Source organism: Monomorium pharaonis, chromosome 6 (assembly GCF_013373865.1).
Source record: "Monomorium pharaonis isolate MP-MQ-018 chromosome 6, ASM1337386v2, whole genome shotgun sequence".
NCBI lineage: Eukaryota > Metazoa > Arthropoda > Insecta > Hymenoptera > Formicidae > Monomorium > Monomorium pharaonis.
This window is the reverse complement of record NC_050472.1, coordinates 17,322,315-17,350,086: the sequence shown is the minus strand read 5'-3', so window position 1 is coordinate 17,350,086 and position 27,772 is coordinate 17,322,315. Positions and strand designations below refer to the sequence as shown.

The window sequence follows — 27,772 nt, the reverse complement described above, 5'->3', positions numbered from 1 at the left end:
CTACAAAGTGCGTTTAAAGTGGTTTCAATCACTTGTAATTTGTAATAAAATTTTTTTATTATAAAAAAATAATTAATACTAGTTACATTTTTAACATGAATATTTTACTTGATAGTTTATTTGCAGTTTTCAAAGTAAAATACCTTCAATATTATCAGCAGAATAGTTCCACTTACAGATTATCCTATATGCTACGGAAATTGCTTATCAAATAAAATATTCAATTCTAAACATTAGTTAAAAGATTTATGAAATGATTCCCTTCGATATGAATAAACGAGATCTGGTTTACGTTCCTGGGTAGTCGATCAAACCGCGGGCGAACGCGTTGGCGGCGAGTACGTTGAAGAATCGAGTGGTCTTCACTTGGACACAGTACAATTGGACACAGTGCAAATGGACACGGTGCAAAAGGACACAAAATAATGTACACGTTTCAAATGGACACAGTGCAAATGGACACGGTGCAAATGGACACAAAATAATGTACACGTTTCAAATGGACACAGTTCATTTCAACACAGGAATTTTTAAAACAGTAATTTTGTACACAGGAAAAATAAATTCTGGACAAATTACAATTTGGACACGATAAAAATGTACACCGTGCAATTGGACACGTAAAATTTGTACACCGCGGAGTTGTATACACCGTAAAGTTGTACAACGTAAAATTGTACACCGTTTATTTAAATACGTAAAAGTTGTACACCGCAAAATTGTACAACACAAAGTTTTGCGTGGAAAGTTGCAAACCCATATGGTGCAGAGTATAGTTTGCACACACACACCCACCCACACACACACACACACACACACACACACACACACACACACACACACACACACATGCACACACACACGCACACACACACACGCATGCACACACACGCACACACACACACACACACACACACACGGAGGGGTGCAAGGGGGCCTTCGGCTCCCCTCCCGCATCGGGAGCTTCCCGTTTGCCCACGTCAATATTGCCCACGGTCCCGATTAGCCACGTTAATATTGGCCACGTCAATATTGACCACGTCAATATTGGCCACGTCATTATTGACCACGATCCCGATTGACCACGGGGTGGATTGGCCACGTCATTATTGGCCACGCGTTATTATTGACCACGTCAATACTGGCCACGTCAATATTGGCTACGCGTCATTATTGCCCACGCGTCATTACTGGCCACGTCATTATTGGCCACGCGTCATTATTGGCAACGCGTGATATTGCCCACGTCAATATTGGCCACTCGTGATATTGCCTACGTCAATAATGCCCACGTCACTATTGCCTACGCGTCACTATTGCCCACGTCATTACTGTATATGGCTGTATACTGTACTGTATTGTTTGCGGCTTGGACGGGGTGGGTGCAGGAGGGGGGCCGAAGGCCCCCGTGTGTGTGTGTGCAAAGCATTTCTCTGCACCACATGGGTTTGCAACTTTCCACGCTAAGCAAAAAAATTGATTAATATTGACGTGGGCAATAATGACGCATGGTCAATAGTGACGTGGGCAATAATGACGCGTGGGCAATAATGACGTGGTCAATATTGACGCGTGGCCAATATTGACGTGGCCATTATTGACGTGGGCAATATCACGCGTGGCCAATATTAACGTGACCAATAATGACGTGGGCAAGAATGACGCGTGACCAATAATGACGTGGGCAATAATGACGCGTGGGCAATAATGACGTGGGCAATATTGACGTGGCCATTATTGACGTGGGCAATATCACGCGTGGCCAATATTGACGTGGTCAATAATGACACGTGGCCAATATTGACGTGATCAATATTGACGTGGCCAAACGGGTGCCACTCTCCCGCACCCACCCCGTCGAAGTCATTAACCCATGTTGTATGTTGCAAACAAAGTAAAATTTATGTGTTGGCTGATTTTCAATACAATATACACGGCGTACAACTTTGCGGTGTACAATTTTGCGGTATACAACTTTTCGATGTACAAGTTTGCGGTGTACAATTTTGCAGTATACAACTTTTCGGTGTACAAGTTTGCGGTGTACAACTTTGCCGTGTACAACTTTTACTTGTCTAAATGAACGATGTACGATTTTACGGTGTACAACTTTACGGTGTATAACTTGGCGGTATACAACTTTGCGGTGTACAAATTTTACGTGTCCAATTGCACGGTGTACATTTTTATCGTGTCCAAATTGTAATTTGTCCAAAATTTATTTTTCCTGTGTGCAAAATTACTGTGTCTAAAATTCCTGTGTCGAGATAAACCGTGTCCATTTGAAACGTGTACATTCATTTGTGTCCATTTGCAATGTGTCTAATTGTACTGTGTCCAAGTGAACCACTTTCGAAGAATCTGCGTGGAGATTTGTGTTTCTCTCTCTCTTTCTCTCTCTCTCTCTCTCTCTCTCTCTTTCTCTCTCTCTCTCTCAATTGCTTTCGTTGACGATCAGAGAAAAACGAACAGCGAGCTGAATGACAAATTGAATCAATTAAATTGTATTGCGAGTAGTGTGGAAAGCAACGCTCAGCGTATTGTTGAGCTTGAGAGCTCGTATTGTAGACTATGAGATGCAGGATGGCACTGCGCATCCTGCATCTCATAGTCTAACCGAAAATGCGATTATATTATCTGGCGTGCTGCCCTTAATAACTAGTTTTCCCTTAGCTTGCGCTCGGAATGTATTTGCGGCACTTGAAATCTCCGATTTATCTTGCCACATCCTTGATATGAGATTTATGGCTCGAAAGCCAAGGCCGGTGGGTGCTCGCGACAGATTTCATATCGATTCTTTAGCTAATTCCTATGTCATTATCCTTGCCTCGAGTCCTGTTCGCAATGTAGTAATTGCTAAAAAGCGTGCGCGGCGTGTGCTTACTCAGAGGGAGGTATTTGTTTGTGATTCCGATCGGAGTGTCTACGTAAACGAGTTTCTCTCTAAAGAAACCTATGAACTTTTTTAACGCACCAAAAAGATTGCTAAAGAGCGATCACATGCTTACGTTTGGGTCAGAGAGGGGCGTGTTCGCGTTAGGCACTCTGATGGCAAGCCTGTTATTTACATTAATATCTTGTCAGATCTGGACAAACTTATTTTGACTCAAGCCTCCGGTAAATACGTCGTCCCCTGTTGTAAGTAATAGCATTAACTTACGATCTACTCAATTTCGCGTTGCTCAATTCAATGCCAACTTCCTACGCGTTCATATAGAATTTATTAGATTATACTTTAACTCTACTTTTTATCATGTTATTTCCGTCTCTGAGACCTGGCTACATGTTGGTATTTCGAGTAACATTGTCGACTTGGACGGCTATTTTCTAATTCGTAATGATCGTGTTATGAGTGACACACTCATAACGATAAATAAGGTGTCAGTAGCACGATGACGTAAGTCGGTCAGCTGCAGCAGTCAGCATGAGGTTTCGCGCAATCCGCCCGACAATTAACGCAATGCTCCTTAGACAGCACTTGCTGTCTAAGCAATTATTTGGAATACTGACCGATTTACGCCCTCACGCAATCCTCCCCTTCTTTCAATCCAACTACCGAATTATCGGATATATAAACCGGCGAAAGAAAGTGAGGAGCGGGTCAATCCGAAGTAGACAAACTAAGACTACACACGACACTCTGCTTTGCGGGGTCGTGTATCGCCGAGATAACTTATTGTAAATACACAACCACAACGCTCTGCTTTGCAGGGTCGTGGACAACGAGCTCATAGACGTGACACTCTGCCTTGCGGGGTCGCGATCTATTTACTGTAACTGAATACAAGAATAAAAGTGCTCAATACAACTAACGGTGTGAGTGACCAAATACCTTCCTCGCGAGATCTCTGGCAGCGATCCCAAATCGTACTCACAACGAGGGGTACAACAGTGGTGGCAGCGGTGGGATTTGCACTGCCAAAAGGAAGATTCAAGAGGAACCAAGCGTCACCGAGCAATCAGCTGTACAGGCCAGGAAGCCAGCCACGCCGGAGCGTACGTAGCGCGTCAGCGATAAGAGTAAAACTCGAGACGACGCCGAGACCTACCGCGACAAGGCTTAGCTGATCGCCGCACAATGCAGCTCATCGTACTTATGTAAGTCCGACAAACATTAAATTGTTACGCGAAACAAGCGTAGGACGACATAAAATTGTAACACGAATAGAGCAAAATATCGGTTGACCCCCGGTAACTGAAATTACCGTAAAAGAAATAGCTAGGATAGCTGCTGTAATTCAAAGGCATACGAATGCAAACGCACTAGCGCAACGCGACATACGCGATATTACAAAATAAGCCGTAACACAAACTCAGCACGCACGCTTATAACCAAACGTAAATGTCCACCGAGCAAAACATTGACAATATGAACACACGTTCACCAACGGGGACAGACGTAGCGGAACGGTCGACACGCTCTTCGCCACATGCGTCACCCCGCGTAATCCGGGAAGAACCCGAAGAAGAAGCACAAGAGCTTCAAGACTCACACGAGCAAAGTGGAAATACACCGGCAACGCCACAAATAAATAGGCGACCGATATACCTCATGGAGAACATGCTCCATGAACTATTAATTGAAATTTGCGAACTTCGTTCTCAACTGGGAAATCGAAACGAAGTCCACTCTCCGCCGAAGGAAATGGCCAGGAATACGCGACGCCTTACTAACCACGCGCTAGATCCTTCACATGGTCGATCGCTCAGAGATTTACGGCACCAGCACGGATCTCACATCCAATATTCAAGCTTAAAAGAAGCACGAAATATAATCCCCGAGATTAATAAGACTTCGAGGGATTGGACAACTCAACATTATGAAACAATCGCAAAAGCGAACGCAGAAGGAAAGGTCAAGAGACCTAATCCACGAACCAATGGACACAAGAAAGAGGTCCAAACTGAATCTCAGCAGAATAATCATAAACCGACTCCCCAATGCGAAAAATGCGGGAAAACTGGCCACAATGAAGGAGAATGTCGAAACACTCGACATGCCAAACAGTTTAAATTACCGAGACCGAAAGGACGCTCTTACGTAAATACATTAAACGCATACTGCGAATACTGCAAAAAATCCGGACACGCCCGGAACAAATGCTGGAAATTACACGGGCACCCTAAAAAAGGAGGTGACCCTTGGTCCAAAGAAAGAGCCAAAGACAATAAAAAGGCTGAAGCTAAAAATAGCAAAAATAAGAATAAAGAAATTAAAAAGTCAAAATGCTCGAAATCAGCAAGTAGCAACAGCGATGAGAGCTTGAGCGACTTGAGTTCGACGCACACAGCCGCAGCGTATCATGTTACGCATGTAAAGTGAGACGCACACAAAGACAGCGGACTTGACTTAGTCACGCTTCCAATACGAGAGACCAAATCAGGAAAAATCAACGTGTTATTCGATTCCGGAGCCACACTCTCGTTGATAAAAGTAAAAAATTTAAAAGGCGAAACAAAAATACGCCATAAAAGAATAGCCCTCGTCGGGATAACAGTCCACAAGGTCTACACCATAGGAAAAATACAGGCGACAATAGAGCTAAGCAAGCATAAGATTGTTGTATCCCTTGTCTCGGGATACAGTGCGGGATCGCTGCCGATGACTTCTCGGGATCAGGTTTCCAAAAGATAACGCCGAGAGTTAATAACAAGAAATATATATTTGTTCTTCCTCTACACTTTCTTGATCGAACCCGAAAGATGTATATCTAAGTACAGTTTGTAGCTTCGACGAGCGACATATACTCGTCGCTATTATTATTAATTATGAGCCCGCTCGTTCTCTTTCCGCGGGCCTTTATATACTCAGCTTTTCGGCTTGTTACCAAGGGATGTCACTCGCGGTCACGGGCCTTTGTCCCGTGCACTAGCTTAGCCAGCAATTGCTAGCTAGGCGCATTCCACCGGAAATCAGGAGATTTCGGGTGGCAAAATGAGTAGTAACCGGATATGTTGCCCGGTGCGATGTCCGGTGTGAAGAAGGCCGGTGCGATGCCCGGTAGCAAGGCCGGACGGTGATATCACGCGAGGTGTCACTCGACACCCTTATCGTTATTGCAAGTAAAGTTTGTGTGAGTGTCGCGCACTCACAACAAGATAAAGCATCCGATGTACGTAGTAAAGGATGATTTTCCGCTAGAATATGATGGCATTCTAGGATTAGATTTCCTACGAAAGCAACAAGTAACGTGCGATTATAATCAGGAAAAGTTAACGATAAGAGACGTTACTCTGAAATTCAAATCAAATCAACAAACCGTGTTAAAACCTCGCAGCGAAACGATTGTAAGGGCCGTGACTAATCGAAACAAAACTGGAGTCGTACGGGCCCAGGAACCAGCTTCAGGAGTTTACATTGGCAGATGCCTTGTAAAACCAAAAAATTTTTCATGTCCGATCAGTGTAATCAATACCACTAATAAGACAATACGGATCAACACCCCGGTCGTTACGGTAGAGGATTTAAGCGAGAAAAATCCTCATGAGGTTTACACCGTGGTGGCCGAGCCAAAAAACAAATCTCACCTCCCTAGAAAGGAGCGGATTTGACAATTGTTACGAACGCAACACCTCAACTCGGAGGAACGGCAGGCCCTCCTGCGCTTATGCGAAGATTATCAAGACGTCTTCCATCTGAGCGGAAAACCCCTGTCATGCACGGCCGCCGTGAAACACGAGATCAACACGCGCGCTGACACGGCACCGGTAAACGTACGGCCGTATCGCCTCCCCACCAAGCACAAGGAGGAAGTAAATAATCAAATGAAGCAGATGCTCACGAATGGAATAATCAGAGCAAGTACAAGTCAGTGGAATGCACCCTTATTAGTGGTTCCAAAAAAAGGCTGACTCAAGCGGAAAACCGCGACTACGGATAGTCATCGACTTCCGAAAATTAAACGATCTAACGATCGGCGACTCGTTTTCATTGCCCAATATCGAAGAGATTTTTGACCAACTAGGAAACGCCAAGTATTTTACTACGCTAGATTTAGCGTTAGGGTATCACCAAATACCCATGGCAGAACGTGATAAGCAAAAGACAGCGTTCTCCACTCCATATGGACATTACGTATTATATGTATGCATTGCATACGGGATCCATTCGTCCCAGTCCGTCTGCTTTTTGTTTATAAAATGTCGCAGATATTCCGCTAATGTTCGGTGCGATCTCTCAAGGGTGCCGTTGCTCTCAGGGTGGTAAGCAGTAGTTTGAATTTTGTCTATCTTCAGTAGCTTACACGCGTTTTTGAAGATTTCGCTTGTAAAATTTGTCCCTTGATCTGTCAGGATACATTCGGGTGTACCGTATTCTAGGACAATCTTTGTTACAAATTCCTTGCTTACCGTGTTTGCCTCTTGATTTGGAATCGGCATCACCTTGCTGAATTTTGTCAGGTGATCTTGGAAAGTTAGCTTGACGACACTCTGCTTTGCGGGGTCGTGTATCGCCGAGATAACTTATTGTAAATACACAACCACAACGCTCTGCTTTGCGGGGTCGTGGACAACGAGCTCATAGACGCGACACTCTGCCTTGCGGGGTCGCGATCTATTCACTGTAACTGAATACAAGAATAAAAGTGTTCAATACAACTAACGGTATGAGTGACCAAATACCTTCCTCGCGGGATCTCTGGCAGCGATCCTAAATCGTACTCACAACGAGGAGTACAACAATCGTATTGGCTGTGTCGGTGGTGGCGTTGCTTGTTATGTGCATAAATCGTTTAAGGCCACCATCGTTGCCTCTTCGACAGGGGGTCAGCTTGGTGAACTTGAGTTTTTAATTATAGATATTCGTCCACCTATTGGTGAATTGATATTATTCGCGTCTCTTACTGGAGACCCATAGCTCATTTTTTCTATAACTTTGTTGCGTCACTATTTAGTTTTTTTCATCTTTATAAAAACATTATAATTGGAGGAGATTTGAATTGTAATCTGCTTACTGATAACTATGAAGCGTCATATCTGCGTCAACTTGCGTTTAATCTGTTACTACACATTGTAAACTCCGAAGCGACGTACCACACTGAATTCTCAGAGTCTTGCCTTGATGTATTTATTGTTGATGATCGCAATAAGATTTCGGCCTTTTCAAAATCTTCATGTCCTTTTATTGCGGGTCACGATCTTCTCACTCTCTCACTTTTACCTAATTCTCATATAAAAGCGAATTGCTGCATCCGTCGTCGTAATTTTAAAAGTATTATAGACTCGGAGTTTCTACAGCACCTCACCACAAGTGTACACACTGCTAATACTCTCATTAATAATTTGCCAGAAGATAACTACGTCCATCAATCTTGTACATTGCTTACCTGTGCTTTATGCGACGCTCTTGATGTCTTTGCACCTGAAGAGAATTTACTGTAAAAAAGCCACCGGTGAGGTGACTTACCGATAATCTCAAGTCCTGCCTTCGTGTTCGCAACTCGTTCTATAAACATGCAAAGAGATCTAACAGCTTGCTTGGTTACAGTGTTATATGCTATATAGAAATCAGCTTAATTTTGACCTAAAGAGAGCTAAGGGCAAATTTCTTCTTGACTTGCTTAATAACATCACCGAACTGAGTAAATTATGGAGAGAGCTTGCTCGTCTAGGACCCATCAGATCTTCTTTTGTCTCTCCCCTCCACTTTTTCACTACTAATGAGTTGAAATTCTATTATGTCTCTATTTCCACCGCCTTACCACTAAAATATACTGATTTTATTTCAACTATCTCTCGTCTTTCCGGTTCTTCATGTCAAGTGTTTATTTTTTCTCTGGTTCGGTCTAGCACAATACAAGATTATCACTTCTAAGCCTCTGCACTCTTACTCAGCTGGCTCTGATGGTCTACCTCTCTATGTCCTCCGTATCGCATGGCCTTGCATTTTATCCTGGATTACAACCCTCTTTAATCGCTCGTTAGAACTATCTATATTCCCTTCTGAGTGGAAGAGAGCGCTCATCCGTCTATCCAAGACACGTACTCTTTCATCTCCATCTGATACATGCCCGATTGCCAACCTGTCTGAATTATCCAAAATCCTTGAAAGGTTAGTCGCCGATCAAATCACTAATCGATCTAAATATTCTAAATGAGCATAATCTTTTGGATCCCAGTCTGCTTATCGCACTGGATATAACACCCAATCTGCTCTCCTACTGGTATATGATGACATAAAGGTCGGTATAGATGGAAGTCTTGTCACTGTCATGGTGCTTTTTGACTTCAGCAAGGCATTCGACACTGTTCCCCATCTGAGACTGCTTGCTAAATTGAAAGAACTCGGATTTTCTGTCTCTGTTGTATCCTGGTTCTATTGGTATCTGACCAACCGCTTCCAAGCTGTGGCTGACGACGTGGGTAATTGCTCCGAATGGCTTTCCATCACTCTAGGAGTTCCACAAAGTTCAGTACTCGGTCCACTTCTAATTTCTCTTTTCACTAATGATATTGCCAAAGCCTTATTGTTCTCTAGTCACATGCTTTTTGCGGATGACTTTCAGATATACCATTCCTGTCCTCCGTCAGATTTACTTCGAGGTTTTGAATTGATTTCTTGTGACGTGAATGCCATTTACGATTACATAGTAGCTAATGGTCTAACATTGAATCTCGCTAAGTCTAAAGTGATCATCTTTGGTAGTCAATCTCATATCAATAACATTAACATCTCTCCAGTGACCGTTAACCAAATACCACTACCTTTTGTGAGTCACAAGGAATCTGGGTGTTATTTTCTCGTCCAACCTATCTTGGAAAAAGCACATCCTACAGGTCTTTCAGAGCGTCCACGCTCTTTATATGCTGAAGTTCAACAAGAATGCTCTCTCTACCAAGCTTAAAATCAAATTAGTTACCACTTTAATCTTGCCTCACATTGATTATTGTAGTCTTGTATATCATGGTTTGAGTGAGGAGCTCAACATCAAACTACAGAGGTTAATCAATAATTGCATCCGATTCAACTTCAACCTCAGAAGTAACGAGCACATCACTCCGCTTAGACGTCGCCTGGGTTGGCTCACTATTAAGAATCGAAGGCTGTTTTTCATCGGCTGTCTCACATTTCGTATTCTGAAAATGCGCTCTCCTTCCTATTTACGGGAACTTTTTATTCCAATCAATCCTTCGGTAAGAAGATCTGACCGAACGGCTACATCTTCACATATCTTTAATATTTCTTCCCACAGGACCACCACATACAGGAATTCCTTTCTATTATCTGCCATCTATCTCTGGCACTCACTTCCTGATTCTATCGTATCTGAACCTTCGTTTTTTACCTTTAAGACGCTCCTTCGCTAATATCTGTTTGCCTCCGCGTTCACATGACGTGACTATACATGGCTTGCCATCTCTCTTTATCTTTTCTTAATTCTGTTCATATTATCTTAGTTATAATTCTAATCTAGTTTAATCATAGTCTTAAGAGCTAGTTTAGGATATATTACTATGTTACTTTGTAGCACTTTCATTTGTGCTCACTCTTTGCTTTACATTTAACTGTCATTAGTAATTCTTGTATTATATATCTTTGGTCATGTACCTTTGCCCTTTAGTTTATACTTGGGCATAATAAACAGCAATCAATCAATCTCTCTCTCTCTCGCTCTCTCTCTCTATCTGTCTGTCTGTCTATCTGTCTCTCGTCACGGGATGAATCTCGATCGCGTTTCTCGCGACGGACGAACGCAACACAATAAGTACCGATTAAGGCGGTTCCAGTCACCTGTAATTTGTAATAAAATTATTCTTTTATTATAAAAAAAATGATTTGTGTCAGCTTTGCAACTAACGATAACCTTAAATGATAACCTTTATCAGTTTATTTAATTACAAGATATATTAGAAAATATTATGTTATTTATATAAAAATATATTATTCATAATTGTACATAATATTTTGAACAATATTACTTGAAAAATAAAATGGGTTACCTTCAATATCAATTACGAATGAGGCCGAGGATCCGTCATACGTAAATCAATAGATGGTCGGAAAACATCAATGCAGGTGGTGTTTGAATCATTTCCGCTTGAGTAAATCCTGAGATTATACGTACGCGGCGGAAAGGAGTATGTATCAATTTCGTACCTTAAGTACATCCTGAGATTATACGCGCGCTGGGGAAAGGAGTACGTATTATTTCCGTACATTAAGTACAACCTCAGATTATTCGTGCGCGAAAAAACCGAATGATACTGTAAAAGATATTATAGAGATGATCTCAACATTCTACGATGATCACAGTACATTGAGTATTAAAATGGGCTGATACGTAGGATATCATGTGCTGTTATGCATAATGCATAAATTGCATTGAATTTAATTAATATTATATTGTGTGTTATCTTCACGTTCTTACTTTTATGACCTCCACATTTATCTTTCACTTTCGAAAACGAACAGGTCATGAAGAAATTTATAATGTTTTCTTTTTGACTTTCTGAATTTATTTAAGTGAATATTTTCAAAAACATGGGCTTTGCATTATTAAACATAATTTATATGAAACATAAATGTATCCATTATATGTATGCGTGCATATTTAAATAAAGGGTATTACTCTACAGTTCATACTTATGGCAAATTATATATTTTTATTTTGTTGAAATTTAATTTCTTTATTTCGCCTTTTTATGTTTACTAAATGCTGTAAATTGTATCTGTACATCTTTTGACATTATAGCTGATGAGGTATTATGTACATCTTTATATTATTATAAGAATGTAGATAATATAAATATATAATACTCACATAGATAATATAAATAATATAATACACACATAGATAATATAAATAATACAGAATTAAAGATATTAAATGTAAAACAAAACTATATTAATTTATTATTACTTTATAAATATTAGATATATAAGAAGTTAATTTTATTAAAAATTTTTTTAATTATAATTTTTTTCCAAAAATAAGGAGCGTAGTTAAATAAAGGTATTTATAGTGTAAAAATTTTGTATAAAATACTTTTTTATTTATCGTTTAGTTTGCGAGTTACCTTGAAAAAAAGGCGAAATGTCTTGACGTTTAAAAGGTGGTTTCACCTCTTCAAACCATTTTTGAGCACCAACTGAAAATTTTTTAATTTATGTATTCATCCCTTCTACATTTGCTAAATTTCATTAAAATTGGAATTTTTATGCAATAATATATCAGCATAGTATAAAAAATATAGGAAGTATAAAAGGTAAATGTAAACTTTTTTCTAAAAAATAAGTGGCATAGTTAAATAGAGGTTGATAATAAAATTCTTGGATAATGACCAATCTGGCAAATATTTATTAATATAATTAAAGAAAACACAACGTGTCGGCTAGACGATTTCTGGCCCTTATCAAGTGTATCTAAAAATTACAAAGAATCAGTAAGTAACCAACAATTTTTTAAATCTGTCCGATCACACAATGAATAACATAGAGGTGGAGAACTATCGATAGTCATGACTCGATAATTACCAATAGTTTGATATGTAATTATCGATAACTATCGATAGTTTTTGCTAATATAAAATATAATTATGAAACGTATTTTGTGTATTATTACAAAATTAACGTATTTACAAAATCATTCAAGTTAATTATTCTAAATGTAGAATTAAAAAAAAAATGTTTAAATATATTTGTAAGTTTTTAGGGGGATATTAATAAAATTAAAAAGAATTAATTAAAATAAAAATTTATGATATGATTATTTTTACAAAAAATTTTAATGAAAAAAAATTTGTTTTTGTTATATTTATTTACATAAAATTGTATATAATATTATATTTAAATTGTAAAAATTAAAAAAAACTTTATCAAAATATTTCAGTTAAACATTTATTTCTAGTAGCAAATATTTTTTGCTGTAGCTGCTAAATTTTAAGAACTAATAAATTTAACTTCAGCAGAAACATTAGCTGTTCTTATTTTTAAGACACATTTTAGTTGTTATGGCTAAATTTTAGCTTCGGTAACAAAAACTTTTTCTGTGTGTATATTCTGCTTTTCTGTTGCTATCATTATTAAAATTTGTCTTTGTAATAGCATTTGTAATGACAATAAAAAATAAAACAAACTATCGAAAAATATCGATAGTTGCAAAAATACTATCGATAATTTTTGATAATTAAAACTATCGATAATTACACAGACACACAAAAAAAAGTGATTGGTCCGGCGGACTAGACTAGTCAATTCTTATGTATTTTGACCCGCTGAAACCAAATCCAAGGTCATAATTGCTGTATTGGCTCATCTTTTCCTAACCTCAAACAAAATTTTTTTCTTATAATGTTGGTTTGGTGGACCAGAATAGTCTACCTTTATGTATTTTGACCCGCTGAATTCAAATTCAAAGTCAGAATTGCTGCATTGGCTCATTTTTTCCTAAACTCAAAAACACCTCGTAAAAGCAGTTTGAATCACAAATGTATAATCCGGAACGTGCAGGCTTGCGTAACCACATTACCCAGGAAAATTTTCTAGGAAACCACAAAAGTGAAGATTACAGAAAAAGGGTAGCGGAAATGATGGAGAACTATAGAAAACTAGGTTGCCTAATGAATCTTAAGTTGCATTTCTTAGATTCTCATATCGACTACTTCCTAGAAAATTTAGGTGATTATAGTGAAAAACAGGGACAAAAATTTTATCAGAACATCAAGGAGATGGAGCATCGATATTAAGGCAAGTGGGATGTGAATATGATGGTGATTTCTACTGGACGCTCAAACGTGATGTCTCTATAAAAGGAAAGAAACGTAAGAGAAAGCCATTGCACAGAATCTTCGAGAATAAAAGAGATATAATAGAAAGAGGGAGTGAGTTTTCTACGCTATTCACAGAAGCTCAAACTTGTCATACGTATTGAATTTTCCCGGGATAATGTGGTTACGCAAGCCTGCACGCTCCGGATTATACATTTTGTGACCCAAACTACTTTTATAAGGTGTTTTTTAAGGTTAGGAAAGAATGAGCCAATTCAGCAATTCTGACCTTGGATTTGAATTTAGTGGGTCAAAATACATAAGGATTGACTAGTCTGATCCGCCGGACCAACATTAAAAAAAAAATTTTTTTTGAGGTTACGAAATGCGAGCTAACTTTGCAATTCTGACCTTGGATTCGGATTCAGCGGGTCGAAATACATAAGGATTGACTAGTCTAGTCCGCCGGACCAACCACTTTTTGTGTGCCTGTGTTATCAATAGTTCTCCACCTCTATATCACAAAAAAAATTTCGGAGAGCAACTGGAACCGCAGTAGATGATTCTTATAGAATTTGGGTAGCTAAAATCGAAGCCAGGCTCCATTTTGCTCTAACAGAATTTTCAAGAAAATGAGTTTATGTAAGTAAAAAATAGCGATTTTTGGCGCTGTAACAGTGTAATCGACAGACCGTTACAAAAAAGAAGTGCTAAACAATTTCAACGCGCAAACATGACCTAAAAAAAGAAGTTTGCGTGTGTGCGTGCGCGCGCGTGTGTTATGTGCTCTTTGCTCGCGCGTATGTCGCATTGGTCACTGCCGGCGTAACGTGACCCAAGATGTTAGGAGGTCACACGTGTGTGTAGAGGGGAGGGTGAGTTGCATCGGTGCAATGATTACGGTTTTGCGTGTTATGTGCACGGACTTTTTTTCCTCAAAAGATCTTTGAATGGTTTTGTGCTGTCTGTTACTCACACACACACACACACACACACGCGCGCGCGCGCGCGCGCGGACGCACGCACACACGCACGCACGCACGCACGCACGCACGCACGCACGCACGCACGCGCGCACACACACACACACACACACACACGCACGCATATACGGATGTGAGAGACACGGGGACTCACTTTAATCAAGCACCCCAATGAGATGTAAACCCGACCATGCGACCTCATCGCGGTACATCTTGGATTACGGTACGCCGGCGGTACCAATGCGACGTGCACAGAGACACATACACACACGCGCGCAAACTTTGGTGCGCATCTTTCCGTGTGCAAATGATCAGTGCGCATCTTTCCGTGTGCAAATGATCGGTGTGCATCTTTCCATATGCAAATAATCGATGCGCATTTCTTGGTGTGCAAATGAGTGGTGGGCATGTGAACGATGTGCAAGTGAATGGTGCGGTGTATGTGAGCGGTGTGCAAATAAATGGTGTGCAACTTTTACATGTCCAAGTGAACGATGGGTATTTTTTCGTGTGCGAATATCTGGTAATCAAATTTTACGTGTGCATGTAACTGGTGTACATTTTTAATAAAATTTTTTTTGTGTCCAAATGCACAGTGTGCAAATGCACCGTGGTCATTTGAACCGTGTCCATTTGAACCGTGTGTAAATGCACCGCTCCCCTATCGATGTCGTTAAACCTGATTAAGGTCGGTATTCATAGTCGGATCTTATATTTGAGATCATTTTAAGTACTGTTTTAAAATGCCATGAGCCAACACAGATCCACATTAGCATCTTAAGACATTGCTTGAGACGATCTTTAAATAAGATTCGACTATGAATACCAGCCAAAGGTAACGTACTCATTAATGACGTTTTAACATTAGCTTTAGTTTAAAAATAGCTGGAGTAAGCTTTAAGCCGTAAGAAATTATTCAATCACAATCAATTATTTTTCTCATTTTTGTCTGTGATTTATCAATTTCTTACGGCTTATTAGCATAGTAGCACTTATTATAAACCCTCACTTAATTTAATGTGAGTGATATTAATTCTAACGTATTGCTATTTAAAATGTAATATCGCTACAATATAACCTAATATTTTAATGTTATTTATAAACGTGTAATATGTCAATAATATTTCTGTAATATTCTACTTTAATATGTAATATTGTTGATATATTACAATTTTGCTGCGATATTACTGTAATATTCCGTGCTATATGAGAAAATAATCAAAAATATATAAATACCTTGTATAAGTTACGTTAAGTACATTAAATGTCTATGAGTGTTAATTCGCAACAGTAAACGTAAAGTATTGTTTTGGGTGACGTATTAAAAATCACGTATGCACTCCGTACTCCGTAACCTTTGTTATTGGAAAACAGTTAAAAATATGAGAGTCAAGTTTAACAACATCAAATAAGATTGGTTCAAAAAATATTTAGTTAGAAGTAACTAAACAATACTTATAATTCTATCGTATAAAGCATTAAGATTTTCCGTGTCTTCTTGTAAATTAATGTTATTATTGCATTTTTTGATAAAAAACAATTCTGCGATTTCTCTCTTTTTTTTATGTTTTTCCCTATATAAGATATTAGGTTTTAACCAGTCAAATTCATTATGCATGAATAATCGATTATCGGTGACCACAGTGTAGTGCGCTGACGAATTTTTTATATTCCGTTGGTGTTTTTTAATTCTCGTCTTTATTGTAGCTATGTAGATATGTATTTTAAAGACTTTATTGAAGAACAAGCCCAAACAGGGTAAGCGCGTGACACGTCCTCCTCGGTAGGAGTCCGACGCTAAACTGTCATCTAATCTTATTTACAAACATTTCCCGGCAACCAGCCGTTTAATTCAATTATTTATTACAAATCTCTCCCGGCAACCGGCCGATCGATAATATCGATCGGTCCGTCAGCTGACTGGCGCTTCAGGGATGTATCGGACGACAAGCGGTGTGAAACACTGCTCCCCCTCTTCTGGATTGTCGTTTCGACAATCCGAAAAGCAACTTGCGACACCTCTTCTGAAAAAGGACCTTCTCTGGTTCCAGAACGATTTCTTGCCCTCCTCGTGCTGCTGCAGCGAGTTAGCGAGTTACCGGGCCATGTCCTCTTCTTCCAGGGAGGTTTTCCACGGGCTCCTTTCTTTGTGAAGCTGGCCAGGCTCCCACAAAGAATTTCCGAGTCCGAATCCTCCAGTCGGCCCCGAGCTCCTCTTTCGCCGAATCTTGTGCGTTTCTTTCTTCATCTTCAAACAAGGGGGAGGTAACTTTCCGTGGACCCTTACGCCCTATAAGGGCACCCCTGCCGAATTTTAATGGGTTTAGTGTCCAGGGTTTTTCTGATTACGGGAACCAGACACCCTCGCAGCGCGGAGGTATTTATTTATTTTCTTCTCCGCAACCCTTCGACCGCAGATAAGTCTCAGAATGTTTCGTCTGGCTTACTTATCTCTAAAAGGTCAGCGGATAATAAAAGTGAAGTCCTCCGGACGTAACAATATATTCCCGGGACAATCATCCCGAAAATGTCCCACCTCCCCACAGGACCAGCATTCCTTTCCCTTCCTAATTCTTTTCCCGTTCCCCTCCATACGCTCTTCTCCTTCCATTTTATTTTTATTTTTGCTCGTACGGCAAGTCTTGTTCACGCCCCTATGCTCCTCCGGCTTTCGTGCAAAACTATTTTCACTGATAAATTTTAATGTTCTGGCCAGCTCAGTCGCTATTCTAAGCGAAGATATCTCCTCTACTTGGAGAGTCCGCTTAACGAAACCGCCCGACAGAGCAGCTACAAATTGAGCGCATGCAATTTTATCGCGCATATCATGAGAACAATTCGGATAGACTTTTCGAGAAAGGTGTTCAAGATCCGCGCCCAACGCGGCATAATCCTCTTCCGGAAGAGGTTTTCGATTGGTGAATTGCAGATAAAAATTTTGCGCTAATTTGCTCTTACCGAAGCGCAACTCCAATTCAGATTTTAACTCCGAAAATGTCAATTCATCTTTTTCCGCGCTCAACCCATCAAGAACTGAACGCGCCTTCCCCCATAAACATGCAAGGGCCACCGTTTGAGCGGTCTCGTCCCAGCCGTTCGCGCGCGAAACAAATAAAAATTGCGAAAGAAACTCGCGCAGCGACACCGTCCCGTCGTAAGTATCGGTTTTTACTTTTAAAGCGAAAGACAACGCTCGATCCCCGCTCGCGTTTCCCCTCCCGCTCAGAGAATCTACACGCGCCGCGTCTGTCGGAGCTTTGCTCGCGGAAATATTATTGGGGCGACTTAGCTGGGTGTCGACGAGTCGCTCCTCCATCCGACGGAAGGCTGCCTCACGCTCGACAAAACGGGCCTCCATTTCGGTGCGAAAATTCTGTTGCTCCTGCCGCTTCCGTCTCTGCTCCTCACGCAATTGCTGTAACTCGAGGAGGATAGCCTTCATCGCGCTCGTCTCCGCTGAACTCACCGCTGCTGCTGGGAGCGAGTCTTCCTCGGCGAGTGAGTCGTCGACATAAAAATTCCTCTTGTCGTCAAGATGTATCCGTCGGCTCGCTCGCTTGTCCGATCCCGGACGAGCCTCCAAAATGTAGCGTGCGCGCCGCGAAAATGAAAGAGACGACACACTCTCGTAATACAGAAACAGGCGACTTTATTAGCTCGAATACAAATACGTCCACGCGAGAACGGAGTCGAGATTCAACTGGTTGTTTACATGCATTGTCAAGCTCTTGACAGCTGACAACGCTTCGTCTCGGAAAATCAATACTATCGATCTGCTCGCGGATAGCTGAGCCGTGGTCGCGGAGTATACCAGACGACGCACGTAGCAATACAGTCCATTGGATATCTAGCAAACACAGATATATAACTGTTGAATTGCCGCAATATAAGACGGATTATAACAGGCAATATAACGCGATTACATGTAATGTGCACATTATTTGTAATTTCTCACACATAGGGTGTTACAGTTATATCACGGAAACAAAACATATGAGAAGAGGGGTTATACGACGGTTGCATAGTTATGAATGGTATATTGCAATTATAAAAACATTGAATTGGTATGTAATTTAAATAATTTAACCGTCATATAACTGTTAGTTAGACAGCAGTTATATACTATTCTATTGGTATATATCGGTAGGGTACAGTTCTCATATTCATCTCCTAAATATTAGGCCCTTAAATTAATTTTAAATGAAAGTAAATTTTACGTTTATTGAGTAAAAGTAAAATTTAGTTTTATTTAATATTAATTTAAGGGCCTAATATTCATAGAAATTCTGTAATAAAAAAGTGCATAAAATTATAAATCAATTTTATTTCTTTTTTGAAAAGAATAATTTTCGCAAAGCGAGAAAATTTAATGCTATTATGTAGAGCCTATTAAAAATATTTTTTCAAAACGCAGCTAAATTGCATTAATATAAATCAAAACTTTTTTGGACGCAATTATACAGAATTTCGGCAGTTTCTCCGAAACGCAAAAGATGTCGCAAAAAAAAAAACACTTTAGCATTAGCAATTTGTCGCTTTGCGAGAAAAGTAACACAAAAACAATATTAATTTTTGATTGCACAATTCTACTACTACTATGCAAAGCTAGTTTAAAATAAAATTTTATCCAAAAAAAAAGGATACACTACATTCCAAAGTAAAACAAGACAATTTTAGGCGCGATAGTTACAGAGAAGAGAAGGCGGTCATGGACTAGATGTTATGAAATTCACGATATCTCGTATACTTTATGTTAAGGGGTCAGGGGAGTTTAGAAGGTCAAAAAAAGACACTTTTTGGGTGATTTTTCTTTTGAAACTACAGTATTATATTTAATTTATGAACATTGGTACTGTGTTACATAACATTTAAAGAAAATTCAAAACAAATTTCAAGTAACAATATTAAAATTTAAAAAAGTTATAGTTAATAACAAAAGCCACCTTTAAAAAAACACGATTTGCGGTGCCAACTGCTGTGTGAAGCCGGATGAGAGGGCCGTTAGCATACGGTGCGATAGCGCACATTCCGATAGCACACGTTCTGATATCGCACAGTAAAAAAGGCATATTAGCCTGATAACGCACAAAGTAAAAAGCGCATTATCCCGATAGCGCACACAGAAATTTAGTAAATTCCCGATAGCGCACATAAAGATTAAATAAATTCCCGATAGCACACATAAAGATTTAATAAATTCTCGATAGCGCACATGCCGATAGCACACATAAAGATTTAATAAATTCCCGATAGCGCACATCCCGATAGCACATATAAAGATTTAGTAAATTCCCGATAGCGCACATCCCGATAGCGCACATTCCGACAGCGCACGTCCCGACAACGCACATCCCGATAGCGCACATCCCGTTAGCACACATTCCGATAGCGCACATCCCGATAGCGCACATATCGCGAGGGTTCGAAATCATGTATTTAATTCTATGTACTCGCGGAGCCATGCAGATTGAGCGAATTGTAATATACGGTGTATTTTTGTTACGCGAAGAGACTGTGGCGCATGCACTGCTGCAGGTTATGGTAATGAATAATGTAACGCTTCTTATTGTAAACAGTTGCAAGCAGTTTCTCTTCCCGCATACTGGGCGTTTGTCGCGCGTTGGGCAGAAAGATAAATCAGCGTGTGCGTCGTGAAGATGTTGGTGGATACTCGAGATCGACCTCAAGAATGTAACCCGTAGACGAATCCGCAGCAATCATGTTCACGTCAAAATTTAAGATATCTTCGACTTGAAATTTAGCGCAAGGCAAAGGTTGATAAATTGTCCATCCATACAAATTATTGACGTCAAAATACATTAACCCTCAGTTCAATACCCGAGTACTCGGGTACCCATTTTGTACTTTTTTCTAAAATTTCGATGTTTCGCAATCATAATAACGTCAAATGGCTGCAGATCCCCATTATTTGGACAATTTTGTAAAACGTAAATTTACCGATTTAGAAAAAAACATGTCAGAAAAAAATTTTGAAGTTTTGATCGTCAAACTTGACTATACGGTTGTTCAATACCCGTGTACCCGGGTACGCAATTTATATTGATAAGACGAAAAAGGGAGATATTTTATGGTATAATTAAAGAAAGTATTTAATTTGCAAATATATTATAAAATATAAAATAATAAAATGTTTTATTTAAACAAAGTTTTCGATCTTTTATTTATTCTGACAGCAAACATTGCATTTACTAAACGTTTGAGAATGTTCGTTACATATTGGATTGTTGCAGTCGGCACACGCTTTTCTTGTCTTTCTGCGTTTTCGAATTTGTTTGCTATTGCATATGTAACATATACCAGTGACTTTCTTCCTTCCTGTTTGGTCTCTTACTGCTGCAGCTGCAGAGGTAAAAGCCAAAGCTGTTTCATCGATATTATCGACGGGTTTTTGCAGCATGCATTTGATGCCATTCTTCGAGGAGAAGTTTCTCATTACCTGCACGTTTAGTGATCTATCTTGAATCATTGGAAGTCATAATTCTTCTCCCAATTGACGCAAGAATATGCTGCGTGCATTACTTCGTTTCTTCAATATATCATTATTTGCCATATAAATTATGTAGGCAGCGAGAGCAGCAACGTCCAGAATGTTATTAAAAAATGCGACAGACCATTTATTAGTTTTTCGGTGTGTAATATACTGTTCAAGTAATTTATCCATTACATCTACGCCAGATTTTGTTTTGTTGTAGAAATGGATAATTTCTGGTTTTTCTTTTTCTCCAGAAGTAGCGGTGTCATGATGCATTGTTGACAGCAGTATAACTGCTTTTTTCTTCTTCGGTACGTAGGAACAAATTGTTACATTCTCTTAGAATCCGTATATTGTGGAAAATAGTTTACGTAAGTTAGATGGTGCCATTTGTTGAGGTATATAAGGTTTGTTCTTCTTCAATGTGCCTACTATTGTTAAATTTCACGATAATAAATGTTTTGCGAGAGGTAGAGTTGTAAAAAAGTTATCCATCGTGATATTTCGTCCGGATCCTTTGTATGGAATGACCAACTCTTTTACTACTCTTTCACTTTGATTTACTTCCCGACCTGTAAGTGCTTTTTCTGTATAAATTTGTCCAGTGAGTGGATAATAGTTCTCAGCATCACATATCCATCAAACCTTTATTTTGTATTTAGCACGCTTTGATGGAATATATTGTGTAAATTTTGTTCGACCTTGATACGGAAATAATTGTTCGACTATTGTTAAATTTTTAGTGGGCTTATAGTATTTTCACAAGTTTGAATTGAGCATTGTTCATAACTCAGATATAGGAGGCTTTATCAGTTTGCTGACGTTTTTCTCGCGTATTTGCATCGTCGAAACGAAGAAATCTCAAGATATTCCAAAATCTATTTATACCCATGCTTGCACGATATAATGGATATGAGTTTGTCTTCCACATATCTAGTGTATGATGAGCGTTTGAATGATTTACACCAGATGTTATAAGAAGATGTCCTAGAAATGCATCAACATCGCGTTTAGTAAGATTTATCCATTCTAATTGTTTTTTCATAGAATTATTAATATTGTATGTCTCACAAACTCGTTTTGCCTTCTTATTTGTGTGTCTTACAATGATGTCAATTATTTCATTAGAAAATATATATTTAAATGTATCACGAATAGACAAAGTTTCAGTTGATCGGTGTGATCCACTTCTTTCACGAACCACATTGTGAGATAGAGTCTGGTGGCGAATAGGTGGTTCTGTATTCCACACAGTTCCGACAAAAGTGTTCGCGCACGATGGTTCTAATTGCAAGTCGTGGCTCTCAGTTATGTCGCTGCTATCATCGCTGCTTTGTTCTTCCTCGCTCGCTTCGTTTTCTATCTCGCTTTCTCGTTCTCTAACTAAAAATAAAGGTTATTTATTTACATACTATCATAAATATTATTTACTAGCATTTTAACGGCTTAAGAATTTCTAAACATACCATTGAAATCAACATCTGAAATTTTGTCCTCCAATGTTGATTGAGTGGGAGCGTTTGGTATCCAATTATCATCCTCGGTATCGGAATAATTACTAGTATCCGATAAAGAAATATATCCGGTAGCTTCCATAGTTTTTAAATAATTTTCTTTTTCTTTAACGCTCAAACTACAAAAAAATACATCTTTGTATTCCGCAATATCAATTAACGATTTTTCGTATACTATTTCATTACAATATTATTCCTACCTCTTGTATCGCTTTGGTGATAACGCCATTTTCTTTTGCTTATATTTATTATAATAAATATAAGTACACTGTTTTAACTTTAAATTTAATAAAACACAGGAGTAAGCACTAAATAAGGAATAAGAATTAAACATATAACGATGCAGTGTTCTCGAGCGAACGGACGTTTCGAGACTGAGGTCATACGCAAGTTAAAACATGTTTCTACGGTTGAGAGAAGGAAGGGGAGCCTAACAGATGCGTAGATATTGGTAATTGAGTGTCTGAGGATCAGGAAACGGTTGGGGACCCTTCTCTACCTGCAATGTACGAAATTCCATAGCGGGTACCCGGGTACCCCAGGTATTGAGATTAAGTGCAACTTTTGGGTATTGAAGTGAGGGTTAAGTACGACGATGGTTTTGATAAGTCATACGACAGTATGTATTTGTTATTGGCTCGTGCATATCTACTTGTACATTGACAGAGACCACCGCGTATACCACGTTCTATAAACAATATCATATTGATATCTATGAGTAGCTCAAATTTGACACGCGTATATTTCAACATGGCGTGCCACGTGAAACCCGGTGATGTGTAATAATGTGCGGGATCGATACCGTAATTTTTGATACACGGTTCGCGAAAATTTTCAATAATATCTGCTAATAATATCTTCTAATAAAACATCTGTTTTTTAATATATATCGCTAAGGTTTGGATGGAGAATCGGTTCCAGACATTCTCGGCATGTGCGTAATCGCTCTTGGATACCGTTTCATCAGTTAAGGAACTGAAAAATGATTCGCGCGGCAGTAAACACGTGTCCTGCAGCTTATCCACGCAATCCACGTACTCGTATGGAAATACACCCTTTCGAGTTAATTAACTAAATTTTTCATCAGATAGGTTTGCAAATTCAAACTATACAATTTTTAATTTGTCATTATTAAGATACGATGCTAGTTTATTGAGACTGATGTTAAGGAATCTGTATAAATCTATGAATCGTAAGAATGCGCAGGACCGCGATATTTATCAGTTATATGGCAATGGTCGCGCACTCGCGTATCATCTGTTGCGAACGGCTTATCAAAGATATGACAATGCGTCGCGCTACGGTACATCTCCCACTGTTTCTTCGACAACGCTTCCATAGAAACATTAGCGGATAAACGAGTCTTAACGTTGCTTCCAATAGAAAGGGCTTCTGGATATATGCCGCGTTCTGGTACAGCGTTGCGCCGACGTTTCGCAAACGTTGCAGTTTGCATCATCAGGGTAGGAGCTCCGATACTGAGCTTTTTTTTATTGTAACCGTCCTTATATACCCCTTATCCTGTTGATAGGGATAGGGAAGGGGCGGAGTAATTCGTCCAATAGTAGGACAGTTCATGGGCCTACTATTAGTCAACTGTTGGCCAATCTTAATTCAATATTGGCTTACTATTTGCTAATTAATATGTGCTATTCGGAAATGTTTTTAATTAATCAATTAAAAAAGTCTTAACGTTATGCACCAATTCTTCCAATTGTTTCCAATTGTAAACCATGATATGCAATCGGGATCGCAACGAAACCGATACACGGATAACGTATCGTCATACGAGCATTGCATGTAGTATCCGATGCTGAATACCTAATGATGTTGGTGTTTGTACGATCCTTGCTCTGTGTCAGGTTGCGTCTTCTGCAGTACACAATCCAAATCAGCGTACACGACAAAGAAAAGTCGCTCCTTGTTGTTTGGGTTACGGAACTTCAACCTCTTGTCCTTTTTACTCGGTAATAGTATGGCGCAGTCATTCATCTAATTGCAGTTCACAGCGTGTGATTATAATTTTTCCTCGGAATCGAAATAGTGTAGGCATCTGTGAATAACAAAGGAAAAAAAATTTAATTTACTATTATTTGATAAAAATTTATAAACATGTTGTGGCGGCACGCCACAGCGCCACGCGCGCGCGAGCGCACGCAGCGTCTGCGGCCGGATCAGCGGCCCCGGCGATCAGGAGTAGTGCGCACGGCCGCCACTAGGCGAAAGCGCGGCGCCTCAAACTCACAAGAAGAAATACAACACCTGGTTTACATAAGGAGACCACCCACGTCGAGGGATTAAGCCAAGCTTTTGTCAGTATAGCGAGCTCGTAAGGGCCTGTACGAAGCTAGTTCTTGTTTTTGGAAAGAGTATCTACGGGCCCCGGTGTTCCTGATTTTCGGCACAGGCGAGCTCTCTGGTACCACGAGGAACTCCTCCGGAAGACGCAACCGCCAACCTGCCCCGCTGCCGTTAACTCGGCCACCGCGGTCCAAAAACCAATCCGGTGAGGCCGGATACCAAGAGCCCAGCGAAGCCCCTGGGATTCAAGGAGTCGCCGACGACGAAGACCAACGTTCCGTGGCGGTTAATACGAATCGCATTCTCCCCGGAGAAGCCGAGGGACCCCCGTCTCCAGCCCAGAGGTCCTCCTCGCCATCCTCCGGTCATCAGGGCCACGCAAACTGCTGGACGTGGAACGGCCATCCGAGCAACGCAGACCGCGACGTCTGGTCCCGCGGTTACCATTGGCCGTACAACACAGACTCGGACCGTACCACGAGTAGTATCAGAATCTAACTATAAGGGGAACGCAGGCCACTCCTGGGGACATCCCCGCTGCTCCGCCGACGTCGCCTGAGGCTTCCGAGACTCCACGTGCGCTCCCACAGACATCCGGGAAGCACATTCCTCGCGCCCTTCTGGAGAAGAAGCGGGCAGTCTTCCGGGAGCTGTTCGGCAGCGACAGCGACTAAGGGAAGTCCCAACCTTTTCCGGGCACCTTCGGGTGCCGCCTAATTCTTCCATTCACCGATGCTACCTTTCTTCCGAGGCCGAGGCTGACGAGGAAGTCCTAACCACCTACAAGCATCTCCGAGCTGGTACCCAGTCCTTCCACAACCAGAACAAACCGACTTCCGGCTACCTCAAGATCCGATCACTTACACACTGACGCAATTCCAATTGTACTTAAAGAGATCAAATATATCCAACACGTTTTATTATTGTTAAAAGGGGGCCTTCTGATTGACCGAGCCTAACCACAACTCCCCCATACATGTTTGTAAAACAATTATTACGTACCGATCGTAAATGTATTTTCTGCATTTATTCTTGCTCAATTGTGAGCTTATGAGCGGGGATAGATTTTTTATCACCATAAAGTATCCCACGTTGCCTTCGTTATTTTGCATGTATAGTAAATTTACATGCTTCTCCTTTTTTTCACCTAAGAGTCGTAGGGCAAATCTATTCTTTTCGATGCCATACACGTTAATAGAAATATTGTTATTAAGTCGCTCGACTTGCCCATCAGACTGAGGATAAAGACGGGTAGTTTTTGTCATTCTGATTTCCAGAAGTTTCATCAATTCCAAGAAAAGTATAGATTCAAAAATTTTCCCTTGGTCCTTATGGACCTCCACAGATACCCCGTATCTATAAACAAACTGATTTGAAAACATCTGCTACCATCTTAGCCCTAAAGTTCTTAAGAGGAAAAGCCTCCACCGATTTCGTGAAGCAACGATGACCAGCAGAAACCTATTCCCAATCCTAATCGCCGGAAGAGGGCCGAGGATGTCCATTTGGACCCTCTCCATGGGAGCCACAACATTATAAATCTGAAGAGGAGACTTCCCTTTACCTACGGGACCCCTCTTAGAAATATAGATCTTGCAAATTCTGCACTATTCCTCAACGTTCTGCTTGCAGGTCGCCCAGAAGAAACGCTTTCGGATCTTTTCCAAAGTATTATTTATTCCAAAGTGTCCATTGGAAGGGAAGTCATGCTCCTCCCACAAGATTTCCTCAACTCGTTTCCGAGGAACAATGAGCTGAAGGAAGTTAGATTTAAGATTTGGGGCTTCCCATTTCCTATAAAGGATCCCATCTTTCAAAACCAGGGAATCCCAGTACAACCAGTAAACCTGTCCCAAAGCATCTTCGCAAGCAAACTCCGAATAAGATAGTCGAACTTCTTCTTCCTTGCCAGCAAAATCAAAATGGTTGGATCTTATCCTTGATCCCTTCGCCATTCTTTTAAATCTTCCCCCTAAAAAACGATACGTGCAACTGCCTTACCAAATACCTCGGCATCTCTTCTCTTCATTTTAGCACAATATTCACAACCTTTCGACTCACATAACCGTCTAGATAACCCGTCCGCGTTTCCGCGTTTGATACTGTCCTTTCCGATAAACAATATCAAATTCGTACTGCTGAAGCCTTTCCAGCCAACGAGCCAATTGGCTGAAATCCTCCAAATCCTTGAAAGATATGAGCCAACGTAACGAAACATGATCCGTGCGAATAACAAATTTCTGTCCTAAAAGGTAATGTCGGAAACATTTTACCGAATCCACTATCGCCAAGAGTTCCCGGCGAGTCACGCAATAATTACGCTCAGCTTTACTTAGAACACAATTAAAATATGCAATGACTTTCTTCTTTTCCTCTTGACTTTGTGATAAAACCGCGCTAATTCCAATATTGGACGCATCGGTGTCTAAGATAAATTCGCCTCTTTCTTTTGAAAAAGAAAAAATAGGAGAAAAAGTCAGCATAAATTTCAATTCTTCAAAAGCTTTCTGGTATTTCTCTTTCCACACGAATTTAACTTGACTCTCCGTTAACGCATAAAATGATTTAGCTAAGGAAGAAAAACCTATAACCTATAAGAAACCGGTAATACGAAAAAAACCCCAGAAAACTTCTTAATTGGTTTTTCGTATGGGGAACGGGCTATTTTCTTACGGCAGCGACTTTCACGGGATCTGTAGAAATTCTCTCTGCGGAAATTACGTGCCCCAGATATTTTACATTTTTTTGAAAAAAAAAACACATTTTTAAAAATT

General features: G+C 40.1%; 1 protein-coding gene across 6 annotated transcripts in view; it reads left to right on the top strand.

Moving 5' to 3' along the window:
- LOC105833430 overlaps positions 1–27,772 on the top strand; it is a 116,554-nt gene that overhangs the window by 23,858 nt on the left and 64,924 nt on the right. For 2 of the 6 annotated variants that reach the window (XM_036289145.1, XM_036289146.1), the window contains one exon: positions 3,712–5,442. The exons of 3 other annotated variants lie outside the window; for them this stretch is intronic. In XM_036289145.1, the coding sequence (XP_036145038.1) occupies positions 4,343–5,323 (981 nt within the window). In that variant the 5' untranslated portion in view covers positions 3,712–4,342 and the 3' untranslated portion in view covers positions 5,324–5,442. Of the gene's footprint in view, positions 1–3,711; positions 5,443–27,772 lie in introns of those variants that run through there. One more of the 6 variants, XM_036289147.1, reaches the window with a different exon arrangement.